This window comes from Pocillopora damicornis, chromosome 14, assembly GCF_964200805.1.
Source record: "Pocillopora damicornis chromosome 14, jaPocDami1.2, whole genome shotgun sequence".
Lineage (NCBI taxonomy): Eukaryota > Metazoa > Cnidaria > Anthozoa > Scleractinia > Pocilloporidae > Pocillopora > Pocillopora damicornis.
In genome coordinates this window covers 4,886,343-4,904,348 of record NC_142683.1, presented here as the reverse complement: position 1 = coordinate 4,904,348, position 18,006 = coordinate 4,886,343, and the positions used below count along the sequence as shown (strand labels likewise).

General features: G+C 38.9%; 1 protein-coding gene across 12 annotated transcripts; it reads right to left on the bottom strand.

The window, feature by feature from the left end:
* Positions 1–259: 259 nt before the first annotated feature.
* LOC113676780 (uncharacterized) lies at positions 260–17,988 on the bottom strand. 12 transcript variants are annotated; one of them, XM_089194011.1, is made up of 12 exons: positions 17,915–17,988; positions 17,767–17,807; positions 15,091–15,722; positions 14,509–14,691; positions 14,105–14,143; positions 10,301–10,843; positions 5,955–6,251; positions 4,125–4,784; positions 3,402–3,614; positions 2,302–2,650; positions 1,978–2,084; positions 260–863 (listed from the first exon to the last, which is right to left on the bottom strand). In XM_089194011.1, exons 6-12 carry the CDS (start codon positions 10,617–10,619, stop codon positions 343–345), a joined length of 2,466 nt encoding a protein of 821 aa, XP_089050137.1. In that variant the 5' UTR covers positions 10,620–10,843; positions 14,105–14,143; positions 14,509–14,691; positions 15,091–15,722; positions 17,767–17,807; positions 17,915–17,988; the 3' UTR covers positions 260–342. The 12 variants fall into 12 exon arrangements, with proteins under 12 accessions (XP_089050137.1, XP_089050140.1, XP_089050141.1 ...); XM_089194014.1 differs by having other exon boundaries at positions 15,611–15,722; positions 17,915–17,973; XM_089194015.1 differs by having other exon boundaries at positions 15,611–15,722; positions 17,767–17,802; positions 17,915–17,950.
* Between the last annotated feature and the right edge of the window lie 18 nt (positions 17,989–18,006).

Here is an 18,006-nt window from a genome sequence, read left to right as displayed (position 1 = left end):
AATTGAAAATTTCGCTATTGGTACGCCATTTAAAAAAGGAAATCATATGTTTTGTGGGGGGGGGAAGGGGACTTTAAACTTGATATGACTTTGTAAGTTCATTTTACGTTCATTCAACAAACTCGCACGACACTGAAACTCTCCATTTTTTGTTGGAATAGTATTCCATTTATCCATCTGTTCCCTCTCATTGGAAATACACTACAACTCGTGTTTTAAAGCCGATGGACCTGTGCTTTTCATGAAGATTAAGCCCGCGTAAAGGGTACAAAGCATAAAACTTTATTCCCAATATCATTCATTTTCCATTTGTTTAGCAACGAAAATCAGCCAAGCTCATTATTATAATTCGTGTATTTCCGGAGGAAAATAAAAATCTTCCAGATGATCCCACTGTAATTCAGAATCGTATCCCTGACCTGCGGCGAATCGCATTCGCTCATACGCAGATGTTTGAAACTGTTCACAACCAGGAGAGGTTCCATTTAAGGTGCACTCCACGTAATTGTTAATTTGTTTAGCCACGTAATCAAGGGGCGCAGGCCCCTGCGATAACAAGTAAAAGTGGAAGTCCCGTATGTCAAACTTTGACCCCAGTTTCTTCTGGGCGTTTTCTCGCATGTCTATAAAAGCCTGTTGGCCTATCATATACGCAGTCGCTTGCCCAGGACCGCTCTGGTATCGTGTCACTTCCTTCAGAGCCACATCTGTGTCGTCCCAAGCGTAGTCGCTAAACAGCTGAATGGCTTGATCACGTGTCATGCCCATGAAATGTAGACCTGTGTCGACGATCAGACGCAAAGCCCGCCATACTTGCCATTTCAGCATTCCATATCGTCTCAGTGGATTGTCGTTGTAAACATCTGTGTGATAGTTAAGATCCAGCAATTTGGTAGAGTCACGATAGAATTTACCCGACCCCCTCCCCTAAGGATCTGTAATATCCTTATGATCTGCCCACAGTGGCAGGTAATTGGCAGTCAATTTTCTATAGCCCCGCCTTACACTCTGTTGATGACGACTGATGTCCCCCCCTGTTCCCTCTGAAAACCATGTGATTCCCAAAACCCTCCGATCATCCTCCCCTCCCTCCCCTCCCAGGGGATAAATAGTAAATGGTCCCCAATAACATGTACTTTTTCAGTTCCTTTCACGGCAACGATACTAGGGACCTTAAGCAAACCACGACGGCGACGTCAACGAGGACGAGGCAAAACAAAAGATCTAATGAGTAGAACAATAACGTAGCAGGTGCGTTTTCAAATTGTGTACATTTCTTAGCTGTCCTCTTTAAAATAACGACATGAAATCATCAAAATTTGCCTAGTGTAGGAAAGGAAACGCTGACAGCAAACTATTTAAGTTTCCATTTGGAACTCAACGCCGCTCTCATACGTTATGCTGAGGTTAACTTGCAGCGCCGCACGAAATGATAAACACATCCAGTCATTCGCGAAATTCCAACAAAAAATATATATTCATTTTTAAATCGACGTCTTCCTTAGCGTTGCCGTCCTAACTGCTAAAGGTCCCTAATAGTTATAAGTGCGTGAAGCACTAATTGAAACCAACAGTGATGTCTACATGATTTGACAGTCAGTTATGCCTCAAATTTCCAAGACTAGTATTGTAAGAAACAATATGAACGCGAAGGGACTTTCATTTATGGGCACGGGATGTGTTTCACGAGCCGTAGGAGAGTGCTATTCAAAAATATTTCAAAACATCCTATTCGAAATTAAATCATGAAATTCACAAACATTTTAATCGATTGTTATCCGTAAAGTTTTCAATGCCACTCAACAATGCCACTCTGTTTGTCTGCAGAGCATGATACTCGACAAACTCTTGAACAACGTTTTCTTTGAATTGAACTTTGAACGGATCTAAAACCAACTTGAACTATGATCAAGATAACTCAGAGTCGCTCTGAGGTACTCAGTCAGAGTATTAGGTTTAAAATGTATCAAATCTTACCCGTTTCCTTAGCAACAAGAGGATTCTCGGCATAAAGTGCCCACCCCTCAGAGTAAGCAATATATCTGCTCTTGATCAAGACACTTACTACTGGGCCGCACCAGTCCCTGCGCAGATAAAGCAAAGGTGACGTAACTTAGAAACATACATTGGAAAGAATATGGCGCTCAGATTAACGCTTAACTTTATCTACGGGCTAGAAATGAAAAGAGAAAGGGGGCTCACGACGCTCTTCTAGGAATATCAGTACATCTAAGGTTCCGTCGGCAATTTTACCCTTAACGTGTGGTAAATTGATGGACTTGGTTCACGAATGAAACTTACAGAAAATTTTCCACGTAACCTTGAGACTGTAGGTGGTGACCAGGCCTGGCTTCGTGAGCACTCGTCGTCCACTCGGAATACTTTGGGCCCATTCGGTCCAGAAAGAAAGGTATTCGGAAAAACGCCGGTTTCTTGCAGGTCCGATAACTTGTAGTGTAAGTCTGTGCCGAAGAAGTCGGCATAAAATTCACTGCGATGGCAACAGGGCAAACGGGCGTGGTCTTCCGGGGGCCTAGGGGCCAGTGAAACATCTGCAAGAGCTTGGGCTCAATTTGACTGAGAGTGCTGCGAGAAAACTTGAACCATCGTTGCATAGCGGCATAGCGCACTGGACAGAATTCCCGCGCAGCTGAAATTTGAAAGAATAAGCGCATCAACAATTATTAAAAGTTGTAGCGTCTTGCAGATGGCCCAGGTTCCAGAGGAGCCGTCTGAAGTTGAATATTGGATCAGACAGCCCGACAGTAAGCAATTGAAATTATGCGGTTTAAGCCTACGACGCTGTCATTTGTAAAGATTCAAAGGAAATACTAAGCAGCGCAGGTGGTGTTTTTTTGGTCACGCCTGTCATTATCAGTTCAGTCTACAGCCAATTGGTAGTGAGTTTAAGATTTTGAGTAGTCCGAATTGGCAGCACAACTCGTAATCTGAAACGGTTATTGAAGGCCCTTGAGGTGAACCAATGATTGAAGATACAACAAATAAGTCAGTTTTCATTGGAGTATCGATAGTAATTCCGGACTGCTTTGGTTTTTTCTTATACCGATGAGCGATTGGTAAAAAAAAAAAAGAAAAAAAAACTCGCGCCGTCCTCGTTAAGATATTTTCTGATTCCTTAACGGTAACAAAGAATCTTCTAAAATTTGCCTCGCTCCCAAAATGAGGTTCGTAGCTTAGTTAGTGGTCGCCCTCAACTTGTATCTAGGAGGCCTGGGTTCGAATACCCTCATTTCTTAAATTGCAGCTCAACTGCGATGACCATTTCTTTATTTCTGTTGCCAGGTGAGTTGGTAAATCCCATGTTGAGATTGGAATCTTTACTCCACGTGAAAAAGGACCGAATGCCTCGTTAGAAATTGTTCTGGTTTAAGTCACACTACCTTTTTCACTGTTGCACTTCCTATGAGCTCTCTCGTCTGATTCGTTTTTGGGGAAAGGTTGCTCATTGAAGAACATTGATGGTGAATGGACTAACTTTCGAAATGACTCCACAGCTTTACTTTCGTTTGTGAATCCCGTGACAGACTTGGCTATGTCTAAAACTTGAGGATAAATAGACTCTAACAAGGACCAACCAAGTTTGTAAACAGATTCTGTGGAAGTGAAAAAATGACTGAAGATCAGGTTAAGTGATGATGTATTCAAGGGTGTACCCAAGAGGTCCTAAGGGTCTCCCCCATAAATTCCTCCCATTGTGGTGTAATTTTTTTCGTCAAATACTACACCACAGGTTTGCAAAAACGCGCAAATCCTAGGAATCTACATAGCATTAATTTTTCTAGGGCTAAGTACTTCACTTTCTCAGTCTCTTTCGCATAGTTTAATCGCGCTTTCATGCCGTGAAGCAAGTTGGAACAATGGTAACATCAACATTACAGCGTCTGCTAAATGACTTACGCGCTGTCAGTTCATAGTTGTATGAACGGACAGCACTGAAGTGACTTTCCCGCGCATATAACAGTCACGTGACAGCTGCACATGCTACATCAACTGCTATAATACACCTCATAACGTTTGCTGCAGCGGAATTCATTTGAGTTAAGAGGAAAAAAGTCAAGTGGTCAGAGGTATGAAAAATTATATAAGGAACTGCGTTCACTTACCAGCTGTGTGATTTGTTGTTGTAAAAAATCGCATAGTTCTCTCGTACCCAGCCTTCCCATCGATTATTTCACCGCTGGGCAGTTTTCTACTCGCGGGCTTAGAAACATCAGCAATCCCGTTATAGTACACATAATGCAACGGGCGATTAAACAGTCCGCTGGAAACGTTACTAGGCACACAATGCTTCATGTGATCCTCTTTAAGATATCGCATTAAATTCACCAAAGGAACGCCCACGTAACTAATCAAACTGTCCGCCATCGAGTACTCTAAAGACACATTTTCTCTCCGTGACCACAGCCCTTCCACCTTCTGAAATCTTTGGTAAAACCTATACGTCAGAAATGGATCTGAGAATGATTCCATCATGATGTCTTCTTCCCGTAGACTGTCCCCAATTTTCGGATACATCTGAGTTAAACAATCCAGTCCCACTCGACACTCTTCGACAGAGCCTACCATTCCAGTTCTGACTCCACGTTCGATGTTCTCTCTGTAGTGCTCAATTCCTCTTCCAAAGCCTTTTAGAACTTCAATGATGGTCTGCATATCTTCTATTGTTGATGGGGACAACTTTTTCAAGAACATACGAAAGTGATATGGTAGTCTGGCAATGACATCCACGTAACAAAATCTGTTTGGGCCGAGCATCCACTGACCTGGAAAAGTAGACAAACACTAGAAATCCCCAAAATATTTTCCTTTTCTGACTTAGACTACAAACAGTCCTTCCTTCCTAAAGTACACTCTGCGCGGAGTTCTCAGAGCCAGACCTTCGGAAAAAGGGGTCACCCCTAGACTTTCCCCAAGCGCGCTATCACCAATTTTAATTATTTTTGTTTACTTGAGGGAAAGACTTCGTTGAAAAGTAGGAACTGCTCGTAGTCTATTTCTGACCTGGATCAGTGAGCTACAGGTAGAAGGTCAGGCAGTTTCGAGCGTTCCAGAAGACGTTTTCGTTTCCTTTGAATCCTTTTCAATCTTAGTCACCCTTGCTGATACCTTACTGGGTTGAAATGAACGTAACTTCCTTTAAGCCGGAAGCAGTTTTAAAAGTTGTGCAAGAACTGTTACCTGTCACATGTCACGCAACACGCAAGTTGGGTTTCCATAGTGCATTCAGTATCAATTTTATTAACCATGTGCTCGAATAATCGGCCATGTAATAAGTAATAATTATCAACATGGCCGATCAGTCGAACAAGTGGTTTATACAATTAATACTGAAATGCACTATGGGAAACCTAACTTGCGTGTTGCGTGAAACGTGACAGGTAACAGAATCATACAGAACAACTTGACGCTAAGAACTTAATTTGAACTTAAAGCAAACTACAGAATACCGTTAACACTCAAGTAAGCCAACCCATTCCCCTAAAGAAAACTCCAAAGTAAAAATGAATAAAGGGGCAAGTTTCTAAAGAAACTGTGGTGCTGCGTTGGTTTTCAAAGCTAAACTCTTTACGGTGGCCAATTTACGTTATCAACTCAGTTGATGATACTAAATAACCCTCAAAAGTAAAAACACAGGGTAAAACAACAATGCTATAGAAGGCAATTGGTTTTGTTTTAATTTGCGCAGTGATTGGTCCAAAAAATTTGCACCACCTTCTCAACCAATCAGACGTAGAACTGAAATCGACAGCGTCTTCATCACGACGTTTTCCCGCGCTTCGTTCGGTTTAGTCTTGAATGTGATTTGTAAGGCAGTCGCGCGAGTAGTCTTGATCAATCACAGAACATAATAAAGCATAACTAAAGTAATCGTGGATTACTTTCCACACTCAATTGAAAATTGCTTTATAAAGACACAGTAACTAAGTCTGTACCTGAATAATAATCAAAATTATAAACATTGCCAAAATTATGCGCTAGGAAATGTTTCATCTCAGCCAGTGCTTTTGCTTCTCTCGTCTTCAGCAGCCCAATGTTAATATGTAGTTTACTGAGCTCTTGTAATAATGACCTTGATGTGTCCGTGATGTCCTTTATACTGGAAGGAATCGGATTAAATGCTTTGAAGTTCCTTCTGACTTCATCCGTCGATACTCGTGGCTTGTAAGGTACTTCATAAGGATGCAGCTTGTAAAACGTTTCTTTCAATTTGTTTACAAATTTTAGGAGGCCTGCAAAAACAACAGAAAGAAGTTTAGAATCTTTTCACACACAACGAATTTATAACATTTAACAGTGTCTCTACTGGAGATAAATTTTCCCAATTTTCGTCTACACCAACAATTTTGTTTTGCTTTGTTTTGCGTGACAATAATAAATCAGACTCGCTTTACTATCGTGCGATTAAATTAATCAGCCACAGAGAACATAAACTGAATGCTTTACCTGTTAACTCTCCACATCCTGATATCAGTATGTATATTCTCCATACTGTTCTTTATACATTTCTTTAGGTGCTAACAAGGAGATTTTTTTTTACGATCAAGAGTTTCTTTACTTAGTGATCATTTCCTTAATCGGTTGTCACCTTAATGATTGATTCAGGGGTGATATTGTAAGGAAAAATAGGATGGTAGTCACTCTTAGGAATCAAAGGGTTAGAGAGTTGTGTATCTTATTCTGAGACGAAAACTGATCTTGCTTCTCTCTCACTACGAAAAAGGAGAATTGCAATAACGGGGAATTCCCTCGAGTGTAAATATTGCAATTTTAAGATAAATTCACGACCGTGTGAGTTTTTTTTTTTTTTTTTTTTTTTTTTTCAAGTGTCTCGAAGCATCTAGAATTACTTCGCAGACCTAATTATCATTTTAATTGTGGAAAGAGCGATGTGTGGCGGTGATAATATCTTCAGGCGTTGATTTGCCTTTAATAACCGATGTTGTTGTTCTCATTTGTGAAAAAAGGGAATTGCGCAAGCAAAAAACAGGAACACGTTGACTGACAAATCTATTGCATTTCACTTCTCGCATGAAACACATGGAATCAAAAAAGGTTTATTGTGTTAGTGTTAAAAATAAGATACAAGGATTATATTTGGTGCATGTCTTTTACGCTACAAATCGCTCATAGACTATTTTCAAAAACCCACGCTTTCTCTTTATTAAAATCAACACCTACTCAATTTTTTAAATACCTTCTTAATAACCCAGGAGCGAAAATCCTAATAAATACAAAGTATTTCGAGGAACTTAAAAGATGTAATGTCGTGGGTTTTAGACAATTAAGATCAAAGCCATTGAGGAGTGCATGCATTCGTGGGCGATTATCTGCGGGTGAAAATGTAGACTTGCTTATTTCTGTGTTGTTACTTTCGTGTACCATTCTTGACTGCTTTCATGAAGTACCGGGCGAAAGGTGATTCCGAAAAACGGCAGCAGCCAATTGGAAAAAAGTAAAATAGAAAATACCTTCTAAAGCTATTAGGAACTCTTTGTAAAAACAAGCAAACCGCCTCGGGTGCGGAAAAACGCGAGCGTGATTGGTTTAAGATCTGCATCTCCTCCACTCATGCTCAAAAAATTTAATTCCAGATCTCCTCAATTCTGAAATCAGCCTGAAAGAAAAATTGCTTTGTCTTGCTCAGCGTTTGTTGATTTTGAAATCAATATTCACGCCCGTAGAGTCACATTTTCGAAAGAGGTACTTGAATATTAGCCTAGTTATACTACTCAACATCGGCCAATATAGGCCAATAACTAATTATATCGCTCGATTTTGTATGGCAACACGTGAATTCGTAAAGCTAAAAATTTTGTCCGTAATTCGACTCTGCTAATTCAGAGAGAAGAAATTTTAGTTATGGGAGACCTACTTCTCGTTTTCAAAAAGACAAATTAACTTTACATGTAGTTCTTTTACAAGCAGAATTGAATTTTTGCCATGTTCTCAGCCGATGTAGTTGCAGTTGTGTACAGCATAGTCTTAACAAGATATGAAATTATACCACAAAAGTTGAACAAAAAAAAACGGAAACTTTCCTTGCATGCACGCGCAGAAAAAATCGTGCTCTGTTGCGTTTTGGGGCTTCATAGCTTGACCCGTCCACGCTTGTGGTAAATGGAGAAAGTGTCAATTAAGTCTCTAATTTTCCTTTCCCAGTGTGGCCCGTCATGCTGATATTTTACACTTTCTATTTTTATCCTCTGTGTTTGTGTTATGGCCCTAAGTGTTGCTAAAATTATGTTCAGCTTTCAATATCTATGTACTCTCAACTTTTACTGAAAGGTCAAAATTGTCTGGGTACCCGCTCGACTTAATACGCCTCGACTTCTCACTGGAAAGTGTTGAAGAAATTGAGAGTAATGTTTCCGAACCTCAGCTTTCTGTCATGTAAAATTTTGCTCCATATTTCTCTTCAGTTAAATTAAAAAAAAATTACTAATTATTATGGTCGGGCAGAGTGCAGCGACAAGGTCTGTTCTGGTTCATAATGGTGTTAGTTAAAAGTAAATGTGGAATAAAAATTAAACACAAAAAGGATCATGGACAATATAGACTTAAAATTTTATAGCCGTATCATTCTTGCTTTTTTCTTAAATTTTTTTTCTTCGTTTTTTTAGGTGCCAAACCAAGGCGAATATTAAAACGGAAGAAGACCCATTAAGAGGCAAATTAAAAACTTAGCTTCTAAACGATGATAACGTTAGCATTGCGCAACTTCAATTTAAAGTTTCAGCTATGAAGTTTAGGTCACGAAAACGCTTCATTACGTGTCATTCGATTGAATTCCAAGAATCGCTTATTGGCACCATACAATCTACTCGTATTAATCGATTCCTGAAGTACTGACGCCTGTGCGTCGCTTTGAAAGAATGGCTATTCTTTTTTTTTTTTTCTGTCTTGCGTTTTTTTGTTTCAAAATGTATGCGTTAGCAACAACTAATTTAGTCGCCATTAAATATATTTTACCAATGAGTTAATGCTTCTTTGCTCGACGATGTGTCCATTTTGTATGAGTGACTAACGACTTTGGGTACGCTAAAAACAAAAAAAAATAATTGGATTTCGAGGGAGAAAAATTCTGTTAGATGAATAACAGAACGGCGGCAATCAGTTGATAACTTACAGTCTATCGCACAATACCCAATCGATTACGACTATTCAGTAAATTATTACTCTCTCTCCAGTCAGCAATGTCATTTAGAGTTGTTTTGCCTTCGATTGTTCCTGATTGATAGCCGAACTGGTTAAAAACAGCTATAAAATTCTTCAGACGTAAAGCAGATACGGTCATTAATTTTCCTAACAAAAGAGAATTTGACAGACTAGCTCATTAGGACGGAAGAGCAAATCTGAACCTTTTCACTGGCATAACTTGGAAGTTTTATTGTCCTTCTTCGTTGTAGAATACAAGAAAAATCTTTCCTCGTGATATTCCAATTATCCTCTATCTGAATATTAAATCATTTACGTTTTTTTTTCCGGTTTTTATCATTTTTAATCAAAGCAGTGACGACAAAAGAAAGTAATATCTAAGAGCTAAATAGTTGAAGAATTCGCCAGCAATGGCGAATCGAGTTCAGTCAAATTTAATTATAGAATTGTTGAACTTTGCGAACAAACTAATCATCACTTTGTTGACTTTTTGCCCTTCAGTATCATGACACTCTGACAACTAATTTGTAGCTTGAGGAAACAAGTTTGATGATATATGATTCAAGATGTTTGTGCGGAGGCCCGAAAGGGGAACATTTTCCACTTCCTTTTAGAAAAGTAAAATTATATTATTTTCAACTCGCAACGATAAACGAACCAAAAAAAAACGCTTCTTGAATACGATTCAAAACACGACTTTCAATTATTTCTTTCACAAAAAGCATAAACAAAATGTTAAAAGAATATATACATGATGAAAGTCAGAAATTAATATGGTTGTGTTATTTTTAGATTGTAATATACAGAGGTCTGTTATAAACGTCGTAAGATTTCGAGATCTTATGCGAAACGAGCTTTTTATTCTTGTACAGTGACATTGCAAGTCTTGACAAACTCATTTTGGTTTGACCTCTGACATACTAATTGACCAAAAACTACTTTAGCTCTCTGTTTTCGAGTTATATCAGAAAACGATCCGTTAATTTGAATTGTAAAACAACTAATCAATGGTTCTCACTTTCAATGAAGGTAAATTTTGGTGGGTGGGTAGTAAATTGCTTCGCTCCTGCGTTAGAATAACTTTTAATGCAATAACACAACACTAATGTAACTTTAAGTGTACCTGATTTCTTAAACTCTTCGGAATAACTGCAACTCTGCGTGAAATTCGTCGTTTTTGTTATGACGCTCGTCTCACCTCCATTTGAGGCACAATTGTTGTCGGGCTTCGTAGAAATATGCTCATCGAGCCTGTTCATTCGAAGCAAAGCAATGCCGATGACCAGGCAAACAAATCCGGTAACTGCCACGGTGCAGGCAAACACCAAAATCTTTCGCGATATCTGCCGTTCCTTTCGTAGTGCTTGGACTTCTGAATTCTCCAAATCCCCTGAAAACTGGTTGCTCCGAAGAAACTGTAGTTCATGGTTCACTGATCCCATCTCGAGTTAAGCTTCTTGTAAAACTTCAATCCAGGGTCTACAATTTGTGTGACAAAGCTTTCTTGTTTGGTACTTCGTGGCCGGGCTCAATCACTTCTCGCCCTTGATAATTACGGCAATAATTTTAAAAGTTAAAAACTGCTAGCGTCCTATGAGTCGCCTTTTAAGGACTAAAACCTCTGCATCCCTCCAACGTGTTATCGAAGTCGCTTTGAGTTTTCTCCCTACAATGTAAATGAAAGTAAAGTTGAGGTTGAAAGGTATTCGTCAAGCAGGCAAATCCGAAGCAACAAGACAATTAACTTAATTACTTAATGGCCAGCTCAGAAAACACACACGCTGTGAGTCGAAGGTAAGGTCACCTTTCCTCAAAACAGCGGGCAAAGATCTTGCTGTGATGAAGTGGCAGTGATGAATTGACATCCAGATCTTGCAAGAACTAGCGCTGCAACAACTGCAACGAACCGTGCCGCGAGAAGGCATTCGGTCAATAACAAGTCTGGATAGTTGATCAACTATCTTGCGTAATAAAGTTGCGTTTTGGTCCGGTGAGTCTAATATAATTTTAAGCTACGAAGGGCAAAAATTTCTACTGATAAGTGAGGCAGACATATGGAATCACCCCTACATATTGGCTGAAATGTCCATGAAAATTTCTACCCTCAAAATTCAAAACCTGATTAAAAGGATTAATGATCCCTCGACGATAAAAAAAAAAACTTCCCTGTCACTGGAATATCGATGTGAATGAAATTCTTAAGTGGTAAAGAGTCTAAAAGGCAATTCTTCCCCCAAAAAATTACAAATATTCAATGAAAATTACTTACGCCGAGGAGCAAGTGAATTATTAGACTTTAAGTCTCCCTAGTGACGTTCATTTATGCGAATTTCAAGTCCTTAAAGGTTCATTCCATTTTAATTGCTTAAAGACAAAAGCCTGACACATGTAAATTTTTCTCCTTCAGGCTGGTCTTGATACAATTGCTTTTATTGAAAAAACATGCAAAAGCAAAGATAACATCTTCATGCGGGAAACAATTACTCCAAAGAGGTCGAGAACTCACGACAAAAGCCGTCGATTCGTCAACAAAGTCGACGTGTTTTCGCCTTTATCAAGGTTAGCGGCCTAAAACTCGAAGAAAATTTCAACTTCCCCCCTAACTTTGAAATTCCATAATGTTAGGAGGACGGAATGAAAAAAACAAACAATTAATAAACGACATGAAAGATATTTGACATTGGTGCGGTGTCCAAAAGGTTAGCACCTCACGTATACACCGCCGGGCTCTTCACGACGCATGCTCAGTTGATCAGCCCCAAGTCACACAGAGAAGAGTTGAGCGTTTTGACGGTAACTGAAAAGATTTTCGCCGCGCAAAACAGGAACTGTACAACGAAAATCATCGACACCACGCATAAAACGAATAAACCGTTCAATTGGTTTGCTGCTGATCTGAATGACGATATGGAAAAATGTAGATTTTGCCAAAAATTAAGTGTGTTAAAGAGACCGCAAAAGAAGGATATTGTATTTTCTCTTTAACTCGCGCTGTTATTCGAAGACTCCGGCAATTGTCTTGGCTTAGCGCCGAGTCTGCCCAAGAGACATCTTTAAAACCCCCTAAAAACTAAATATTGATAAAATTCATGTCAGATCAGGCTTAATTACCTCCTGTTTGCGAAGTTTATGTCAAAAGCTAATTTTTAAAAATTAATCGTAAGGCGGGTGCATACAAGTTTAGAAAACCAAAAAAATTTCATCGCAAGTACTATGCCACTGTTATATTTTGCTCAATTTTTTTTTGTCTTTTTTCATTTTGGATCCCGGAACATTTCAAGACAAAAAGATCAAAACAACCGATTATTCACTGAAACTCATATTCGATTGTACCTAAATATAGCATGTCTTTTTCTTGTCATTCATTTCCTCTACAAAAAAAAAACCGTGAAACAAAACATGTTTTTGATTTCGGCTCATGTTTTCCTTTTTTCATGGTTACGAAAGGAAATTAAAAGAAGAAATTACTTCCTCCTGTCGTCCATACTGGTCCTCTTTGATTCCTCACCCTGCATAATACTTTTGACTTTTCCCCTTTGATCTTATGTTTGGATTTTGCTCACTTTCGGAGATGCGAAATCTGTAAGACTAACAATCTCGAGCCCAGTTTCTGTGCGGATTTGAAATTTGAGATGATGGTGGAAACAACGAAATAAAGGAAAACAAAAACAAACAAAGTAAAACGACACAACATAGAAACAAACAAAATAAACAGTTCTTCTATCATACAAGCGCTTAAAAACTAAAAACCAGTCCCATTGGTCGTATTGGATTACCTTGAATGGAAGGAAACATCTTAACCCTTTAACTCCCAAGATCTGATTGTTAATTCTCCCCTGCAGCTGCTACACATTTCCTTGTAAATTAGTTATGAGAACTTGGTGCTAGATCAAGATAGCAGCTTCTACCTGATAAGTTTGAATATTCTCATTACCTGTTTGCTGAAGAATGTATGGATATTATAGGGAGAAGTTTTATGTTAATCACTTCTGGGAGTTAAAGGGTTAATAACAATTGGCTGAGTAGATCAACAGCTAATAAGAAAGGATAAACCAAAAAATTGAACAAGAATGACTAAGGATGATGAAGAGCAATGAGATTAGACGGCACGAGTTGTCCACCCTAAGGTGTTACATTTAGGTAGAGGAGAAAAGGGCTGGAAATATATGTTGGAAAGATAAAAATAACCATAAGTACCCCCCTCCAGGCCATGTAAATAGATAGTGACCCTCCCTTCTTTATTCAATATTTACGCAATGACACACCCCCCCCCTTCACCTCGTATATCTCCTTATAATTAGTAATTATCAAAATCCATGACACATACAACTGTAAGATGGTTACTTTGCATAACACCCACCCTGGGCAATGGACCACTCTTAAAATGTACCTCAAACTACAGCCCCCCCTCTAAACTTCTCAATAAAAAGTGTAGGTCCCACCCCCCCCCTTTTGCCAATCTGAAAAAGCTTTGACCCCCCCTCCTTTGCCTCTTCATAAATCACCAGTCCCCAAAATCTGGCATAGCTTTCTCATCCCGGGTCTCTGTAATGCAACTCAACTACTGTCTACCCTATGATTTGACCAGCTTCTCCCTATTCATCTCTACCTGCCGTGCACAGTGGATACTACAAGCATTGTTATATAGGAAATTGTACAACCCTACCCAAAAAAAAAGGTGAAAGGTCTAATTTCAATAATTTTAGAGGAGTGTTTTTTGTTGTAAACATTAGTTCCTGCCATAATCAGATTGACAAATAGATTCCATATTTAAATTCATATTTTCTGTAATGCATCACAGATGACATAAGTTATTGCAGTCTGGTAATGCATCACAAATGACTTAAGAACAAAAATGTGGCATATAGGCACAGCCAAGTGTGTCACTGACATTCTCGCCATATTTTTGACATCTTCTGTGCACTACCTGTATTCCCACCAGTAAGGACTCACAGCATCATGGAATCTATTTGTTTTATACAATAAAAAAAGAAAGATGTTGTTGATAATGACATCATGAAAACTGTGCATAATTCAGCTGATGACCATTTAACCCTTTAACTCCCAGCAGTGATAAACAAGTCACTTCTCCTTACAATATCCATTCACTATCCAGCAAACAAGTAATGAGAATACTCAAATGTATCAGGTAGAAGTTGTTATCTTGATCTAACACCAAATTCTCGTAACTTATTAACAAGGAAATGTGTAACAGCTAGAAGAGAGAATTAACAATCAGATCTTGGGAGTTAAAGGGTTAAACATTATTACATAACTTTGTGTCATTCAATGTTGTGGAAAAATTAACTGTTATGCCAAAATGGTACTTACTCTATGATGTCATTGCACTGTTTGATTACAGATGAATAGTATCATTCTTTTACTCATAACTGTCACAGCCATGCTGGTTGGTCAATATCATTTCAGCTATGTCTTTCATCAACGACTCTTGACACACAGAGTGCACTTGTAAGCTCTCTGTCCAGTGCATTATAGCTGATGCCTTTGAAGATCCTGCTTATGACAAAAAGACTTGTCACAAAGAGAACAAGGCAATGGTCTCACTGGCACCATGTTTTGCAAAGTGCCACCTCAGGTTTGACAGCTGAATAAATCCATGTCTAAAATGCTTCACTAGTGAGGTTCTTATCTGTAAGAGTTTTCTTGTGTCTTACTGAGTGCCCCCAATCTCTAAAGGCTTAATCACATGAAACACAACTTTTCACCAGTGAGTGTCATTGTTGCATCTTGAGCTGGTATTGGAACATGTAGGTTTTCTTGCACTCTGCCCTTTCACAAAATGGACTTTGGTCGGTCTTATTGGTCAGTGGTGTAAAAGTGTTTGTAATGAAAATGACCAGCGGTTTGTGTTTGAAAAGTTTTTCCACATTGGTCACACACAGAAGGTCTCACCTTCCTGTGTATTCCCTGATGAGATTTCCAAACCTCTTTAGTGTTTAAAGAGATCTCACAGCAGCCACAAATGTAACACCTTTCCATACTTTGACAAACTGGCGGCTTCAAAGGCGTGATCCATTCTGGAAAGAGCTTGCCAGATGAATTAATCAATGACTGCGTAGCCTCCATTTAATTTGAAAGTCCTTACCACAAGTATTACCATACCAAATTTTATTGGTATTGACCTTTGTTGCAATTGGTAGAGCTCTTGTGTATATGACCGTCTGTGGCATAGAAACACTAAAAACATTTTTTTAATATTTTGCCACACAAAAACATAATGGTAAGAGGTGAGAATTTCCATGCCTTGTCAGTAATATTTGCTAACCAAGTGTTCATTGCAGTACACATGTGTGTGCACTTTTACATTTGTCTTTCCAAAAGCACCAGTATTTTTGCATTGTTCAAGCAGTGCTTCACCCTTAAAGACTTTTCACCCTCTCCGCATTCTTTAGAATACACAGTTTCAGCAAACCTTTATCTTTCCTTTTCCAATCTGTTCTCCACCTGATGCTCTTCTCCTTTTAGCAGTAAGGGCAGAATTGTCAATGTTATCCATGCATGAATACTTGGTCTTCACATCAGGACTAGAACAAGAGAAAAAATTTTCAGACAGTCTGATTGTCTTGGAAAGATTTGATAGCTGGAGACCAAGTTCCCAACTAGTTAGCACCCTAGACTTCAGGACCTTGTAATTCAGAGGGCAGAAAAAGATATCGAACTTATGAATCATCACGAGTGTCAACAAGAGGTATGCCTTTAAGCCCAGTATGGCCATTGTGTTTGTTCTCAGGCCACACACTTTACACTCATGGTGCCATTTTCCAGTCAATGGGCTAGATGTCTGTGAAGTGCCAAGGAGAGCTGGTAAAATTCTGGGGGAGGGGAGGGGAGGGGAAGAAGGGGAGAGGAGAGAAAAGGGCAACCTATGGTGGACCAACATCCAATACACGTAAGGCAGCTTTACTCCCAGTACTCTTTAGTGTGGTCTTGCGTGGTGACTAAGTTAACACTTTACCTCCCAGAACTGATTAACATCTAACTTCTCCCTGCAATATTCATACATTATCCAGCAAACAGGTAATGAGAATACTCAAACATATCAAACAGAAGTTGTTGTCTTGATCTAACACCAAATTCTTGTAACCAATTTAAAAGGAAATATATTGTAGCTGGAGGGGAGAATTGACTATCAGATCCTGGAGTTAAAGGTTTAACTTCCAGGGCTGGTGTGCCTAAGGCCACTGGACCTGAGGGTACACTTCATCATTTTTCACACATGCAACTGTCAAAAGCAGAGTTAAAGTACCAAAGACTCTTCTTGAAATGGCCCTGAAATTGAACACCCTGATTTCTGAGAATCTAATGCATATCCATAGGCAAGCAGGTGTGAGAATTCATAAGGTTCAGAAGATCATATCCTAAGTTGTGACTGATGGTGTTTGATAAAATTTATTTGTTTCTGCTGATAGATGTGTGATATTAAATCAATGATTGACAGTAGCATGAAACAAGACTTAAACAAAAAAGAAAAGGAAACCATTGAGAGAGTTTATCTGGTATCAGACTACAAGCAGTCTTTTTTGGCAAGGTCTATTGTGCATGTCAACAAAATAAGCAAAAAAAAATTAATGATAGTGCCCACATTGAACTATGGGAGTTAGCTGCACAGAAGCAAGCTAACAGCATTCAATAGAACAAAGTGTAATTAAAATGGAAATCTGCCTTCAAGTATGGCACTCAAACAGTCCTCATCCAGTTATGAAAGACACACCTGGAGGGCCAGGTTCGTTTAACATAAGTCTGCTGACTTAATATTCCACCACAATGCTGATGTGTGTGGAAATTACCAGGACACATTAATTGGGGTTCAACAAGAGTTTTGTTAAACAAAATATTTTGTATCTAAGGCTTTTTCTAAAGCCAGTTAGCAAAATATCAAGAATGTAATTTCCAGCAATAGATGCTTCATTGCCTCAGTCTGCTCTAGTTGCAGTGAAGGTATTGTGGGAAACTGACATAAACATTGCTGCTGCTCATTAACCCTTTAACTCCCATGAGTGACCAAGAGAGAATTTCTCTTGACAATATCAATACAATATCAACCAGATAAGTGATGAGAATAAAGAAAATTATCAATTTTGGGATAATTAGTTAATCCAATACTAAATTCTCTGAACTAACATCATAAGAATGGTATTGTTGACAGTAAGGAGAATTACAAACTTGATCTGGGAGTTAAAGGGTTACTTACAGTTAAAATTGAGTGTTGACAACGCATGGACACGCATGATGGCCTATTGACAGATGTTCAGCTGATATCCTATAATATTTGTACATTGTAAGCACAAAACAAGGGTCAAACTCTCTGGTTTAAAAAATAAGGATTAAGAATAAGCGCTCCCTCTCTGAGAAGCGCCCCCCTCAAATTTGTTTTTGTTACTGCAATCTTTGTTCGACAGCGAAGTCTTCCATTTCTTTGCTGAGTCGCTCGAGCAAGGTTTCTTTAGAACTGAGAGGGTGCTTTAGAATGTTCAAAAAGGTTATTTCTCACGTTTTTGATTTGAGTAGCATCGAATCCGTTGTCTTACTTACTAAACAAATACTTTGCCGGATAACAAACAAACTTACCTTCCAACCTTTGCGTTCTTCCGGTTGCCATGTACCCTAACCTTTCAAAATAGTAGAAAGATACTTCAACTTTTTTAGGTGACATATCTGAGCTTTCTTTCACTGTACAAAGGTAGATAAGTCTCCAAATCTCACATCAAGGACTTACGTAGTGGAGATCGACTGAAAATCCCGCCTAGCCAACCAATCATCGATAGATTACGTGACAAAAATCACGTGACAAAATCGCGTGACAAACAC

What these genes read in the sequence shown, in the direction of transcription:
- LOC113676780 (XM_089194009.1), bottom strand. Translation starts at nt 10,619, where the DNA reads ATGGGATCAGTGAACCATGAACTACAGTTTCTTCGGAGCAACCAGTTT. An exon ending in CGAAGAGTTTAAGAAATCAG is followed by an intron (nt 6,252 to 10,300) that starts GTACACTTAAAG and finishes TTGTTTTTGCAG; the next exon opens with GCCTCCTAAAATTTGTAAAC. An exon ending in GGTTACGTGGAAAATTTTCT is followed by an intron (nt 2,085 to 2,301) that starts GTAAGTTTCATT and finishes TTATCTGCGCAG; the next exon opens with GGACTGGTGCGGCCCAGTAG.